This window comes from Babylonia areolata, chromosome 13 (assembly GCF_041734735.1).
Source record: "Babylonia areolata isolate BAREFJ2019XMU chromosome 13, ASM4173473v1, whole genome shotgun sequence".
Classification (NCBI taxonomy): Eukaryota; Metazoa; Mollusca; class Gastropoda; order Neogastropoda; family Buccinidae; genus Babylonia; species Babylonia areolata.
Genome location: NC_134888.1, coordinates 32,219,554 through 32,234,553, shown reverse-complemented (window position 1 = coordinate 32,234,553; position 15,000 = coordinate 32,219,554). Strand labels below are relative to the sequence as shown.

General features: G+C 45.0%; 1 protein-coding gene across 1 annotated transcript in view; it reads right to left on the bottom strand.

Annotated features, from left to right (window-relative positions):
• LOC143289213 (uncharacterized) overlaps positions 1–15,000 on the bottom strand; it is a 679,995-nt gene that overhangs the window by 312,677 nt on the left and 352,318 nt on the right. The window contains exon 4 of the mRNA XM_076598160.1: positions 4,943–5,050. Coding sequence (XP_076454275.1) covers positions 4,943–5,050 — 108 coding nt within the window. The remainder of the gene's footprint in view (positions 1–4,942; positions 5,051–15,000) is intronic.

Here is a 15,000-nt window from a genome sequence, read left to right as displayed (position 1 = left end):
AGAGAGAGCAAATGATATACGCGGTGTGGGGTAGGTGGGTGCAGTGTACACACACAAACACACACACACACACACACACACACACACACACACACAAGCACATGCATGAATACAACGTCAAGAAACCTGTATTGATCTGATCAACCACTCTACGGGTCTGTCGGGACCAGCTGGTGGTGTGTGCAGTGGTGAATTTTACATATGCATGTCAAAGTAACACGTGTTTCGTTTTCCTCAGTATGTAACACAGGACACCACCACCACCACCACCACCACCACCAACAACAACAACAACAGCAACAGCAACAACAGCAACAACAACAACAACAATCAATGTACAATTTTTTTGGAAATATGAAACTGGAAAACATACATACGTACATATGACTCAATCTTTGTTTCTGTGTCTCTGCCCCTTTTCAAATCTCTCTCTCTCTCTCTCTCTCTCTCTCTCTCTCTCTCTCTCTCTGTCTCTCATCGCTCTCTTTATCATATTTTGTTCTCTTTTTTTTCCAAATGAAATTTATTACATCTCTTTATCTCTTATCTTCGTTTGTATTTCTTCTCTTTTGAATGAAATTTATTATCTATTGTCCTCTTCCCCCCTCGCCCCCCCCCCTCTCTCTCTCTTTGTCTCTCTTTGTCTCTTTCCCTCTCTGTCTCTGTCTCTCCCTCTCTGTCTCTCTCTCTCCCTCTCTGTCTCTCTCTCTCTCTGCCTGCAGAAGACAGATGAGGACGGTAGCAACTCATTTCGACTTCCCGTTTCCAGCGAGAGCGCAGAGAGAGAGAGAGGGGGGGAGAGAGAGAGAGGAGAGAGAGAGAGAGAGAGAGAGAGAGAGAGGCCCTGTCCAGACCGTTCTGAGATGAATATCCTGGAAGATGTCGCCTGCCAGACCGTCCCCTCCAAAGCCCGTCCCCCTTCCATTGCATTTCTTATACACCTACCCACCCCACCGCCCAACCTGCAATGGGTTTTTTTCTTACACACCCTCCTCCTTCTCGCTCCATTGCTCTCTCTCTCTCTCTGTCTGTCTCTCTCTCTCTCACTCACTCACGCGATGAAATGAAAATAACAGCAAAAACTCTCCCCCCCCCCCTTCTCTCTCCTTCTATCTCTCTCTCCCACTCTCTTTCTCTATATCTCTCCCTCTATCTCTGTCTCTATATCTATATTTATCTCTGTCTATCCCCCGCCCCTCTCTCTTTCTCTCCCTCTCTCTGTCTCTCTCCCACTCTCTTTCTCTATATCTCTCCCTCTATCTCTGTCGCTGTATCTCTATTTTAATAATCTCTGTCTATCCCACTCTCTCTCTTTCTCTCCCTCTATCACTTTCTCCCACTCTCCTTCTCTATATCTCTCCCTCTATCTATATCTCTGTTTATCTCTGTCTATCCCCCCCCCCTCTCTCCCACTATCGATCTCTCCCACTTTCTTTCTCAATATATCTCCCTCTATCTCTGTATCTATATCTCTATTTATCTATCTCTGTCTATCCCCCCCCCCCCTCTCTCCCACTATCGATCTCTCCCACTTTCTTTCTCAATATATCTCCCTCTATCTCTATCTCTTTTTCTCTGTTTATCTCTGTCTATCCCCCCCCCTCTCTCTCTCTCTCTCCCACTATCGATCTCTCCCACTCTCTTTCTCTATACCTCTCCCTTTATCTCTATATCTCTATTTATCTCTGTCTACCCCCGCCCCCCTCTCTCTCTCTCTTTCTCTTTCTCTCTCTCTCTCACTCTCCATTCTGTCGTGCTCAGCATTCCCAAGCAATGTGCGTACCGCGTTTCCTATTGCACCAGTGTACGTGACACTGTGAATTTCCGCACGCACAGACACAGTCACTGCGAGGCGTGCATGGTCCACCTAGGACAGGAGAAGACCCGCGGGACGTTCAGTGAAGGATGGGAGACTCTGGGATTCACAGGGAGAGCGGTCCGGTTCGTTTTTGAACTCAACACCTTGCGAGACGGGCTGGTTCAGCAAGACCGTGAGTTCATTTCTGAACTGATTCCTGGAACATTAGTTGTTCGTTCCACAGACCTCGGGGCAACATGCCAAATGGGAGGGGGGGAGGGGAGAAGGGGGGGGGGGGCAGTTCTGCAGGTAGGTGGGGAGAATGATTACGTTTTCATCCCGGTTAGAATATATATTTTGAAGATGACATGGATAGTTCAGTGCAGAAACAGAAGTTCAAACTGTTGAACAATAATTGTAAAAGCAGAGAACTGAACTCTGATGGGGGAACGGGCGTTGTAGCATTGTTTTACAACAGCACCAGATTTATTACGGGGGGGCGCAAGAGCTCTTCGGACAGACTATCTCAAGACGCAATGGATAATTCATTCGGCAGAAGACTGAGCTCACCCAAAGGATGCCACAATTCATACAGAAGAACGACTGACACCGTTCAAAGGGGCATGATATTTATTCATAAGATGCAACAGTTAATTCACTGAGGCACTCGGCCACGCCAATCGTTCCAGACGTCATACGCTAAAAGCGTAACGAAACACTCGCTCAGCTCCCAGCCTCTGAGAATTCAGTCAATGGAGGCTGGGCTTGGTTCACGATACGAATTAGGTCAGCAACCCCACTTTGCTAGGCACTGTGGTTCGCTTCCTACAGCACATGACTGACCCCCGAGGTCCATTACGGTTCAGTGACCACAATGCTGAGGTAACGACAGCTCATGCCAGGGGTGATGACCGGAAGTGGCAACAGCTGGTTCACGTGTGCCACTGACCTCCCTTTGGGGGGACGCCGCAGCTCGTTGAGATGAACATGGAGATGAATGACATGTGTAGAGGGTTCGGAGGCTTCAGACAGGCAGAGGAGGGGGGAGTGTGTTTTCCCCGCTGTCCATGGCCAATATCGGCCGCTGGCCTCCTTCCCTCCACACGGCCTCCGTCATCATGTTCCTATCAGTGTAAGTGTTGATGTCTCTTCTTCTCTCGCTTTTTTTCAATCTTTTGAAATTAAAGTCTGACTGTCTTTCTGATTGCAAGCTTACAACGTCCCCCCAAAAAAGGGAAACTGGAATCTGTGTGTGTGTGTGTGTGTGTGTGTGTGTGTGTGTGTCTCTCTCTCTCTCGCTCTCGCTCTCTCCCCGTGTAAGAAACGAGAAAACGAAATGAAAAGGCTAATGTGAATGTTAAACAGGGAAGGGATGGCCGAGATACGTCGCAGCCAAAAGCAGGGATCTGCATAGTTTTGCACACGGCACTAAACTGGCAAACGGCGGACGCTGTTGAATATGGATGACCGTGCGCTGGATGACACGGACCATCGGTGATTCATGCTATCCTCTGTACCCACGTCACATTTTCCCCCCCAGACATTTCCTGTGTGAGCCACAGAGGGGAAGGCACTTTCGAAGGGCATTTCGGATGTATCTCCGAGTCACAAGCAAAAAGCACATCCAACGTGAAATAACCAAGCCCGCTAACTGCAAATACTGTAGGACATGTTTGCACATAACACTGCTCGTTCTTTTTGTCCTTACTTTTTTTTTGTCACTGCAACTCCAGTTAAAAAGCAAAACATATGAAATATGCTTCCTGGTCCACAGTGCATTTTCTGCAAGAGCTGTATGCACATAAAGCTGTTTGCTCTTTCATTTCTTTCATTCCTTCTTTGTATAGGTTTCATTCTTTCTTTAGGTTTTTTTGTTTTCATTTCTTTCTTCTTTCTTCCTTCTAATTTTCTTCCGTTCTTTCTTCTTTCCCGTCTTTCTTGATAATCTCTGTACATACTGAGGATTTCACCTCTAAAGAAATGGTTCAAAGGTACCACCAGAATGACTGAAGACTCGACTATCAAGCAGTTAGCACGCTACGTCTTACGACTGTATGTCAGGGGACAAACGCGTGGTTTCGAAGAAAATCGCCGGTAACTTTGCTAGCAATTCTTGGTCTGCAAGTCTGGAGCCAAGCTGAATGAGTTCGTGGTTCATGACAATCTGGAGAACGGCAAGTCTGAAGACTCTGCCTTCAGTTCCTGGCTGTTCAGCTATCAAAGGCTGGATGGCTAGTCAAAGGGTCATTGGACTTGTAGGATTGTTCCAAATCCGTGGCTGGCGTTCAATACTTGATACGTCTGATGACATTTCATGGGATCTGTTTGGAGACTGAAAGAAAGTCTCTTTGTTGTGAACTCATCTTTTTTTCTTTCTTTTTTTTTTCAAAGACAGAAAATGATTATCACAGCTCATGAGTTACCTAACTTTCAAATAAATGACTGGACTGGTGGGAGAACATAGGGTTTCTGATTATTTGAAGAACAAAGAGGCTGATGGGTGTGTGATAGTCTTGTCGTAGACTTAAAGGAATCGTCATGCTATTCACAGGTTTGTGACTGTTCTGAGGATGACAAAAGTAGTGACCATATCAAGAGTTTTGGTTGTTGATGAAATTACAAGGGACTGACAAGATTGTAAAGTAAGAGATCACAGTGTCACATGGAATTTAAAAAAAAGAAAAAAACAAGTCGTTTTATGAAGCTGCTGAGGGGAATCCGCTGAGGACGTCCATCAAGCAAGGAAACGAGAACTGGGGGAAGCAGACTGTCGTGTCCAAAAAGACAACTTCTTGAACAATGGAGAAAAGTCATCAAAGTAGCTAAAGGCGCGCGCACGCACACACACACACACGCGCGCACGCACACACACACACACACACACACACACACACACACACACACACACACACACACACACACAGAGAAACTCAAAGACTCGAATGGTTTATTGTACACTGGCTTGAGAGAGAGGGGGTGAGGGGGGTACAGGCAGACAGACAGACAGACAGAAAGACAGACAAACACAGAGAGACAGACAGAGACAGATAGTGACAGAAAGACATCAATACAGATAAAGGCAGACAGACAGATGGATAGACCGGCAGAAAAAAAAATCAGACAGACAAACAGAAAAGTTCTTACCTTCTGATCAGATAGGCGCAGAGTTTCCTGCAGACACCCTGCACAGTTGTCCGGACAGACTGAACCATCATGCACACGAACACAGTCCGCGCTGGAAGTGTGATCGATCTGAAAGAGGGATGAACAAGATCAGACACACATGGACGGACAAACTGAATATACTGACAGACAAACAGATTGCATACACAGATATTTCTATGGACAAAGTGATACAGACTGTTGAACAAAGAGACTGACAGAGGCATGCATACAAACAGAAACACAGAAATGAAGAAATTAGAAAGAAACCAAGTAAGTGAACAACAGAGGATAAAAGAGCCAATGACAAAAGGCAAACCACACCAGCCATGAAGGAGAAAAAAAGAAAAGAAAAAAAAAGAAAGCATATCAAAGAGACACAGAAAAACCAGATCCAGCATAGAAACGATAGAAACGAAACAGCAAAGAGAGAAATAGAAACGTTACAAACGGAAAGACCAACTGACAGACAGACAGACAGACAGACAGACAGACAGACTCGTCCAAGAACCGCCTCAAACATCGGAGATGGGGGCAGTAACAACCTCAGCAGGGAAGGCCACTAAATCAGTGTTCACAGCAACAAGTGTGTACCCATTCGATACGGCGGTGTTTGCGAACGGCCGAGGAGAATCGGATTGGTTTTCTAACACACGCATTTGCAACCATCCCCGCCAAGAGGCACAGCGGAAAAACCGGGTCAACATGCCCCCGATGGCCAATAATGGCATATTGCGGCAGGCGCTCGCCTGCGTAAGAAACAGATTTCATTAATCCGAAGAGGTTTGTGTTTTCGCTGCTGCTGTGTGTGTCTCTCGTAAAAGAGAGCTGAAAGAAAAAGAATAGGACATTGTTGCAAATGGCCATTTGCAGAATATCCTGGTGTTATGTTATTGGATGGTGCTGTTTCTGTTGTCCGAGTTGACAACCTGTCACTCTGTCTCTCTCTCATTCCTTGCTTCAACATGCTGCTTTGCGGGGTTGGTTATTTCTTTATTTTTATCGTAGCAGCAGACCTGAACAATGCAGCAGACCTGAACAATCATATGGATGGCTGCCTCGATGGTAGGGTAAAAATGACTAGACATGTAAAACCCACTCACACATGCGAGTGAATGCTAGAGTTGCAGTTACAGAACACAAAAGAAGAAATTCCTCTTCATTACCTCCACTCCCTGAACCAAGAAAAACGAATCGATAGAAACGGATGTACATCAACTATTTTTTAATACATATAGAAACCAGACCCATTGGAGAATCAAAGCAAAACAGCAATATAGAAAGAAAGAACAGACAAAGCATTACAGGAACACCCGGACAGAGACGGCAACAAAAACAAAAAACTAAAGAAGAAGAGAAAAACCATGACAAACAGAAAGAAAGACAGAGAGACAAACAAGACTCATAACTGCCTGAAATATTGGGAATGGAGACACGAACAAGGACAGCTGGGAAGTCCACTAGATCAGTGTTCATAGCTACAAGTGTGTGTACCCATTCAATAAGGTGGTGTTTGGCAACGGCCGGAAAAAATCAGACGAACACATGCATTTCCAACCATCTTTGCTGAGGGGTTCAGAAGGAAAACTAGGCCAACATGCACCCTGTGACCAATAATGACATCGTGTGGAACGCGCTCCCCTGGGTAAGAAGCACATTTCATTAATCCAAAGAGGCTTCATTTCTGAAGAGGCTTGTGTTTTCGCTGCTGATGTCTCTGGCGAATGACAGTTGAAAGGAAAAAAAAAAGCTACTGCCGATGGCCACATGTTGTTGGATGGAAACGTTTCTGTAGCCTGAGCTGTCATGATCGGTTTTGTTGAGAAACAGTATACCTTTCACAACTGTGGAAAGTCTGTCTGTCTCTCTGTCTCTCTCTCTCTCTCTCTCTCTCTCTCTCTCTCTCTCTCTCTCTCATTCCACACTATTCTGTTTACACAATGTGTTCTTTACATTCCGTTGACAGAAGAGATCCCACGTCAATTTGGTGGATGAACGCTAAAGAATGACAATGAAACGGATTATGGACTTCAATACATATTCGACCAGATAGTAAGCATTCTGAACCACCTTCTCCAATGAACTGCCTTGCTTCAGCTTCGATTTTATAACTAATGATTACCTTTTTGGCTAAAAAAAAGGTTGTTTTTTTTTAGAAGAATGAATATAAAAATGAAATTATAAACATGTATCATGTCTAAGCATGCCATTGTTGAGTGAAAGCATAGAATGAACCTGTCCATAATTTCTACAAGATACCCCTCCTAATAAAACACTCCCTGACACAACCACACAAAGAAAATAATTCCATATGACAAAAATGAAATTGTAATTAAACTTTAATAAAACTATTTAACTCACTCAGTACGGCCAGTCCTCTCTTCTCCTCTACACAGACCCCTAGGATGTCCAGTGGATGTCTGAATGACCCAACCTTTAGCTTCCGTCGTCAGAATTGTGGTATTCTTTGTCAACATTCACGTCTTCAGTATAACAGCCTTCCGCTTGCAATATTTTGATGATGGTAATTGGGGTGAAACGCTGTTAACGTCGTCTCTTTCGCCGTTCGTATGGAAAGAGTTAAAGTCTTTTCTTTTTTTTTACATAAAAACTTGACCCAGAGATGACAAAGAAAGAAGAGAAAGAGAAAGCATGACGAATGGATAGACAGAGAGACAGACAGACAGATGGACAGACAGAAAAACACACCAGTCCAAGAAACACCCCAAAGATGGGGAGATGGAGGCAGTAACAAACCTCAGCACGGAAGGCCACTAAATCAGTGTTCACAGCAACAAGTGTGTACCCATTCGATACGGCGGTGTTTGCGAACGGCCGAGGAGACTCGGATTGGTTTTTTCCAACCCATGCATTTGCAACCATCCCCGCCGTGAGGCACAGAGGTAAAGCTCAGTCAACAGGCATCCTGTGGCCAGTTACGGCACTGTGAGGCGGATGCTTGTCTGAGTAAGAAACACATTTCATTGTTCCGAAGAGGCTTGTGTTACTGCTATTACTGGACACTCTCGTGATTCAGAATTACACAAAAACGGTTTTTGTTGTTGATTTTTTTCTGCGGACGGCCACTTGTGGAAGACATGGCATCAAATATTGAATGGAAACATGTCCGTTGTCTGAGATCTGACGTGCTTGTTTGCAATGAGAAACAGGACATATTTTCACAGCCATGGAAGCTCTCTCTCTCTCTCTCTCTCTCTCTCTCTCTCTCTCTCTATGTATGAACATTTTTGACAGTATGTTTGTGCACATTCACGTGCAGGCCTGTGTTATCCCGCAGTCAAGGGATTACTGGTCTGAGTTGAAAACCTTCCCATGATATAGACTGGTTCAGCAGCATCCCACACAAATGGGTAACTCCCCCTTCCTGCAAAGACTTTTCCACTGACTATACACCCCCCCCCCCCCCTTGCCCCCAACCTCCATTTCCTCCAGCTCTTCTTCAACAGCCAATAACCCTGTAAATGGAAACAAAATTTAACAAAAAGAAAGTATAACCAGATACGACTTTGCGAATTATTATATTTTGTTCTCATTTCAGCACCAAACGATTAGCTGACACAGCACAGCCGCACATTGTTTATGAAATCATTGATTACGAATACTTACGACGCTGATGGTTTTGACGTCATTCAGAGCTTTGCTCGTGACTCACTTTCCTGTGTTCTTGTTCGTACTGGCTTTGTTGGTGGTTTTCCTGTTTAAAGTCACTTTGTTGCTGTCCTGAGTTCTGTTCATATGTACGCCTGTTTGTCAGTGCTTTGTTCATTCTGCTTTCTTGTTTTATCTGCTTGTGTGTGTGTGTGTGTGTGTGTGCGTGCGTGCGCGCGCGTGTGCGTGCGCGCGCGTGTGCGTGCGTGCGTGCGTGCGTGTGTGTGTGTGTGTGTGGTTGTTGTTGTTGTTGTTGTTTTGTTTGTTTAGTTTTTACTTCGAGTTGCTTTTTATGTGGATCTTCCTTGGCTCCCCATTTGATCCCACTGGTAGTGTGTTTGCTTGGCTTTAGTGCTGTGCGCGGACAACGTGGATGTTTGCTTGGCTTTAGTGCTGTGCGCGGACAACGTGGATGTTTGCTTGGCTTTAGTGCTTTAGTGCTGTGCGCGGACAACGTGGATGTTTGCTTGGCTTTAGTGCTGTGCGCGGACAACGTGGATGTTTGCTTGGCTTTAGTGCTTTAGTGCTGTGCGCGGACAACGTGGATGTTTGCTTGGCTTTAGTGCTGTGCGCGGACAACGTGGATGTTTGCTTGGCTTTAGTGCTGTGCGCGGATAACGTGGATGTTTGCTTGGCTTTAGTGCTGTGCGCGGACAACGTGGATGTTTGCCTGGCTTTAGTGCTGTGCGCGGACAACGTGGATGTTTGCTTGGCTTTAGTGCTGTGCACAGACAACGTGGATGTTTGCTTGGCTTTAGTGCTGTGCACAGACAACGTGGATGTTTGCTTGGCTTTAGTGCTGTGCGCGGACAACGTGGATGTTTGCTTGGCTTTAGTGCTGTGCACGGACAACGTGGATGTTTGCTTGGCTTTAGTGCTGTGCACGGACAACGTGGATGTTTGCTTGGCTTTAGTGCTGTGCGCGGATAACGTGGATGTTTGCATCTGATGAAAATTACAGTCGGTCGTAAAGAAAAATACGGTAGTTACAATCGTTGATAGTCTTCAACAAAAACACAATTTTCGGTGAGCGAGAAAACATTTCACAGGCTTCGGTATCCCTGCAGTGGGAAGCAATTGCGCCGAGTGCGGCCCGATAGGGAGAGAGAGAGAGAAAGCTAATTTCTGCCGCAAGCAGAAAATAATGAAACTTCAGCACTGTACTCCGGTTAGGGGCCGGGGGGGGGGGGGGGGGGGGGGGGGGGAGGGGGATAGAAAGTAAGGCAAATAAAATTGGCACTCGGTCGAAAACAAGGAAACAAACACAGCATTCAGACAGAGAAGCATAGCAAGAAAAAAAGGGCTGCACAGCATGCATTCAGCAAACAGGGTGGAATGAGGACCACACACGCACGGCGACACTCCGAAATGATGGGGTGAGGGCAGCGCGCACCCTGCAAGAAATGACAAAACCACGGGCAGTCATCGTCGGATTGTTTGACGAAGTGATTGATCGATTTAGCTGTAAGCTATGCAGCACAGAATTAGAACCCAACACACAACGCAATAAAACAAAAAAACAAAAAAACAAAAATCTCAGGGATACTGTGCAATATGCGAAAGTTGTTTTGTAGTGACATGTTAAAAAAAAAATCATCCCCTACATCAAACTCAGCATGCGTCCACTGGATTGCAAATATTTGAGTTCGAGTATATTCAATGTGCATGGTCTTGAAGTTTTAACTCAACAGCAACAACCAACGAGTAATCATAGAAAAAAAATGAACGAAACAAGATATGAAATTCTGTTGAAAACACACACACACTCTCTCTCTCTCTCTCTCTCTCTCTCTCTCTCTCTCTCTCTCTCTCTCTCTCTCTCAGGACAGATTGGAAGAATAGGCAATGCCTAAAATCTTAATCCTTGAATAAAAACGTTTTGAGTTCTGAGTTCTCTCTCTCAGCTTTGTTGAATGGGCTCTATTGGAACACTGAAGCCACGATGTTTCACATGAATCTGCAAAAATTATTGTTTCAGACTTATCTAAAAAGTGGATCCTCGATATTTGTGGTGAACTTCTGTCGCGTTGCAGGAGGGGCAAAGAAAACTCAATTTTCCTCAGCTTACATTACACCAGTATGAAATTGTACAGGTCCATTCGAAATGTCTCAGGTCCAAATTAAACCGAAAACATTTATGGATAAAAATATTTTCACGTACACATGAACTAGTACACATAGCAAGACTCTGCAAGTTCACACGAAATTGCACATGTCTACACGAAACAAAAAGAGCTCGAAAATAACTGTACAGTTCGATACGAAATTGTATAATGTTGCACAAAAATTACAGCGTCAATTAAATATTGTACTGTCAAAATAACAGGATTCACACGAAATTTCACAGGTCTACAAACTCGTACAGAACCAAACGAAATTATACAAATCATGTCAGCATGCCATCGCCACTTCCGATGCTGTTTTCATGTAAACGTTTGTTCGTGCTCTGTCTCATAAGGTCTTAGAGTCGTTTCGTTATCTTTTTTTATCTCCTCTACTTTCGTTTTCCTCCTTTTTCTCTTCCGGTCCCCCTTCCTTCTTTCCCTGTTATTATGTTTTTGTTGCCGTTCTGGAGTTTTCCCTTTACAGTTTTTTGCCGGTCTTCCTTGGAAAATGCCGTACCTCAAAAAATAAGATAAGATAAAAAACAAAATGGAATAAAAAAACTTATGATTGAATCTACAGATATCTGACAGCCTCTGACGCTTCTATTTTATCTTTTGTTTTGTCTTCTTCTTCTGCTTCTTCCCACCTCTCTCTCTCCCTTTCTCCCCCCCCCCCCCCCCCCTGCCCCCTCCCTCTCTCTCCATCCCTCCCTCTTTCTCTCTCTCCCTCTCTCTCTTTCTCTCTCTCCCTACCTCCCTGTCTCTCTCCCCCCCCCCTTTCTCTCTCTCTCCTTCTCTCTCTCTCCCTCCCTCCCTCTCACTCCCTCCTCTCTTCCTCTCTCTCCCTCCCTCCTTTTCTCTCCCCCTCTCTCTCTCCCTCCCTCCCACTCTCTCTCTCAATCTCCCTCCCTCCCTCTCATATTCCATCACTTCCCCTTCTTCCTCTTTTCTCTGGCTGCCCCCCCCCACCCCCCCACCCCGCCCCCCCCCTCTCTCCTCCTCACCCCACCCACCACCACATTCCGCATCTCCCTCCCCTATCTCTCCGACCGTCTCTCCTCCACCCGCCCCCCTCTCTCCCTGCGCGGTAACCCATTCAATTAGGGGACTCAAACACTCCTGACGAACCCTTCCCAAAGCATGGCACTGGTTTCGCGTCCGCACTAACATGATTACCATGATGGACCCTTCTTCTGCCTCAATGCAGCTTTATTTAATGTCAACAACTGAAGGGGTGGAGGTGGGTTTGGGGGGGTGGGGAGGGGGCGGGGAGAGGGTGTGTGGGGGGAGTGGGGGGATGAGGAGGTGGGGGGGGGGGTCGTTTTTCTTTTCTCATTCTGAAAGATATTTTCTCGCTCATGATGATGACGATGACTATGCTAGTAGAAGCAGTAGAAATATAAGCAGCAGCAGCAGTATTAGCATTATTATTATTAGTGTTAGTAGAAGTAGTAGAAGTTGATGTAAAGCAACAGCAGAAGTAGGAGGAGGAGGAGGAGTAATAGTCGTAGTAGTGGCGGTGGTGGTTGTGGTAATGATAATGATGACGATGAGGATGATGATGACAACGTAAGACAGAGAAGATAATACATGATGACGGGGCGACGACACCGACAACGACGGCGGCGGCGAAGAGAAAGAAGAAAAAGAAGAAGAAGATGATGATGATGATGATGTTGACAGAAAAAAAGGCTTAAAAAAAAAACACAACAACTATGGCGAAGGACAAAGCGGTGAAAAAGAAGACAAAAAACAAAAAACAACAAAAAAACACACAAAAAAACAGAACTTCAATCACACAAAATGCTCCGAAATGTATGAACTATTATGGCTTATTTCAATGCAAGAGCCCGCTCTTCATTTCCAATACCCGCCATGGCTCTCTCTCTCTCTGTCTGTCTCGTTCTCACTATCTCTGTCTCTCTCTCTCTCTTTCTCACTCTCCCCCTCCCTCTGTGTCTGTCTCGTTCTCACTATCTCTGTCTCTCTCTCTCTCTCTCTTTCTCACTCTCCCCCTCCCTCTGTGTCTGTCTCTCCCTCTGTCTCTCTCTGTCTCTGTTTCTGTCCCTCTGTCCCTCTCTCTGTCCCTCTGTCTCTCTCTCTCTCTCTCTTTCTCACGCTCCCCCTCTCTCTGTGTCTGTCTCTCCCTCTTTCTCTCTGTCTCACTCTCTCTCTGTCCCTCTGTCTCTCTCTGTCTCTGTCTCTGTCTCTGTCTCTCTCTCTCTCTCTCTCTCTCATATCGTCGTATCTTCCATTCTGGCCTACTTCCTCTTCTCAAGTTTGTCCCCGGTTTTACAGTCAGCTATATCAGTGGCTGTGACGGCGCCAAAGGGAGAGAAAGCTAATCAAGGGGCGTCACTCGGGAGCTGCCCACTGCTCTCGGAGTTCTTGCCCTTTCCGGAAGATTGGCTGAGTTTTCCTTTTTTCCGGTTTTTTTTTTTTCCCCCTCCCTCCTTTTCTCTGCAAGCACCTCTTACAGGCACAGACAGCCGTTACATCTTTTCCGTTTCTTCTCTGTCTTTTTTTCTTTTACTTTTTTCTTTCTTTTCAAACTAGATTAATAATAAAGGAAATCGCTTCGCAACTCTCTTCAGAATTCCCCCTCCCTCCCTCCCTCCCTCCCTCCCTCTCTCTTTCACAACTCAGAACCCTCTCTCTTACACTCCTCCCCTACCCCTCCTCTCTCTCTCTCTCTCTCTCTCTCTCTCTCTCTTTCTTTCTTTCTTTCTTTCTTTTTCTCTCTCTCTCTCTGTCTCATCTTCCGAGACTCTAAGTGCTAATGGCAGAACTGTTATCAAATGATATGCGAATCAAATTTCCAATGAGCCATTTCTTCTCATACATCACATGGCTTATTTTGAAACACAAACAAGGATAGCAAATAAGATTTGCACTGTCATGCTCAAATATCTTTTAGCCTGACGGTTTGCTGATGAAACTGGTTGACTGAATGAATGACTTGACTGGATGATTGACTGGTTACGTTTGGTGCACATGCACCACAAGTATGAGAACAGTAACATTCAAACAGTAACAAGCCTGAATCAATTTGTTCGCCCGAATTATTTGTGCATGGATTACAAATTTTTCTAAAATGCATACCGCAAGTTGTAAAAGTTGGTGACCTCACCTCTCCACATGCATTCTCAACATAGGCACCCCAGAGGGATGTGTTCTATCCCCACTGTTGTACTCACTATTCACACATGACTGTGCAATTCAAAATGCATGTAACACAATGGTCAAGTTTGCCGACGATACTACTCTAGAAGGGCTGATTATGAACAGTGATGAGTCAAAATATAGGGAAGAAGTACTGGAGCTTGTCAGCTGGTGTGATGAAAACAACTTAGAACTCAACGTATCAAAAACCAAAGAATTAATTTTAGATTTCAGGAAGACCAGATCTGACCCTTTACCACTTGTTATTAAAGACAAGCAAGTGGAGATCATCAGCGACTTTAAATTTCTCTGACAGATCATTTCCAACGATTTGAAATGGGAGAAAAATAAGGAAAAAATTGCCAAGAAAGCACAACAGCGCTTGTACTTTCTTCGGCGTCTCAGAACGTTCGGAATTAAAAAAGAAATCATGGTTGATTTCTACCAAGCAGTCATTGAAAGTGTGCTAACCTTCGCTATTACTGTTTGGTACGGAAACATTTCCAGGGCAGAAGTTGCAGCCCTTAACAGAATCGTAAAAACTGCCACCAAGATTACCGGGGCTGATCTACCTTTTCTAGAAGACATATTATAAGCGGCTACTCAAAAAAGCAAAATCAGTCAGCCAGGACGAATCACATATAGCTTGTGGGATTTTCGAGATGCTCCCCTCTGGTCGACGGTACAGAAGTATAATGACAATTCGCCAATAGCTTTTTCCCCAAAGCAGTCAATGCCCTATCTCTCGAACAAATCCAATATAATAAATTGAATTGTGCAATCAACAACCATCTACCTGAAGATCTAGTCATCAGCCCCATATGTAATATGCAGCTTCTCTTCAAACGCGCGCGCGCGCGCGAGCGTGTGTGTGTGTGTGTGTGTATGTGTGTGTGTGTGTGTGTGTGTGTGTGTGTGTGTGTGTGTGTGTGTGAGAGAGAGAGAGAGTATGCACAGATTTTTATACTGATATGCACTTGTATGTATCCTAATTTCTACTGTATCTGTGTTTGTGTATGATTTTCGATTTATCTTCATACCTTTTTATGTACTATCCCCCCCCAATATTCCTTGTGACCCCGGTACACTTGGTAATAAAGACAT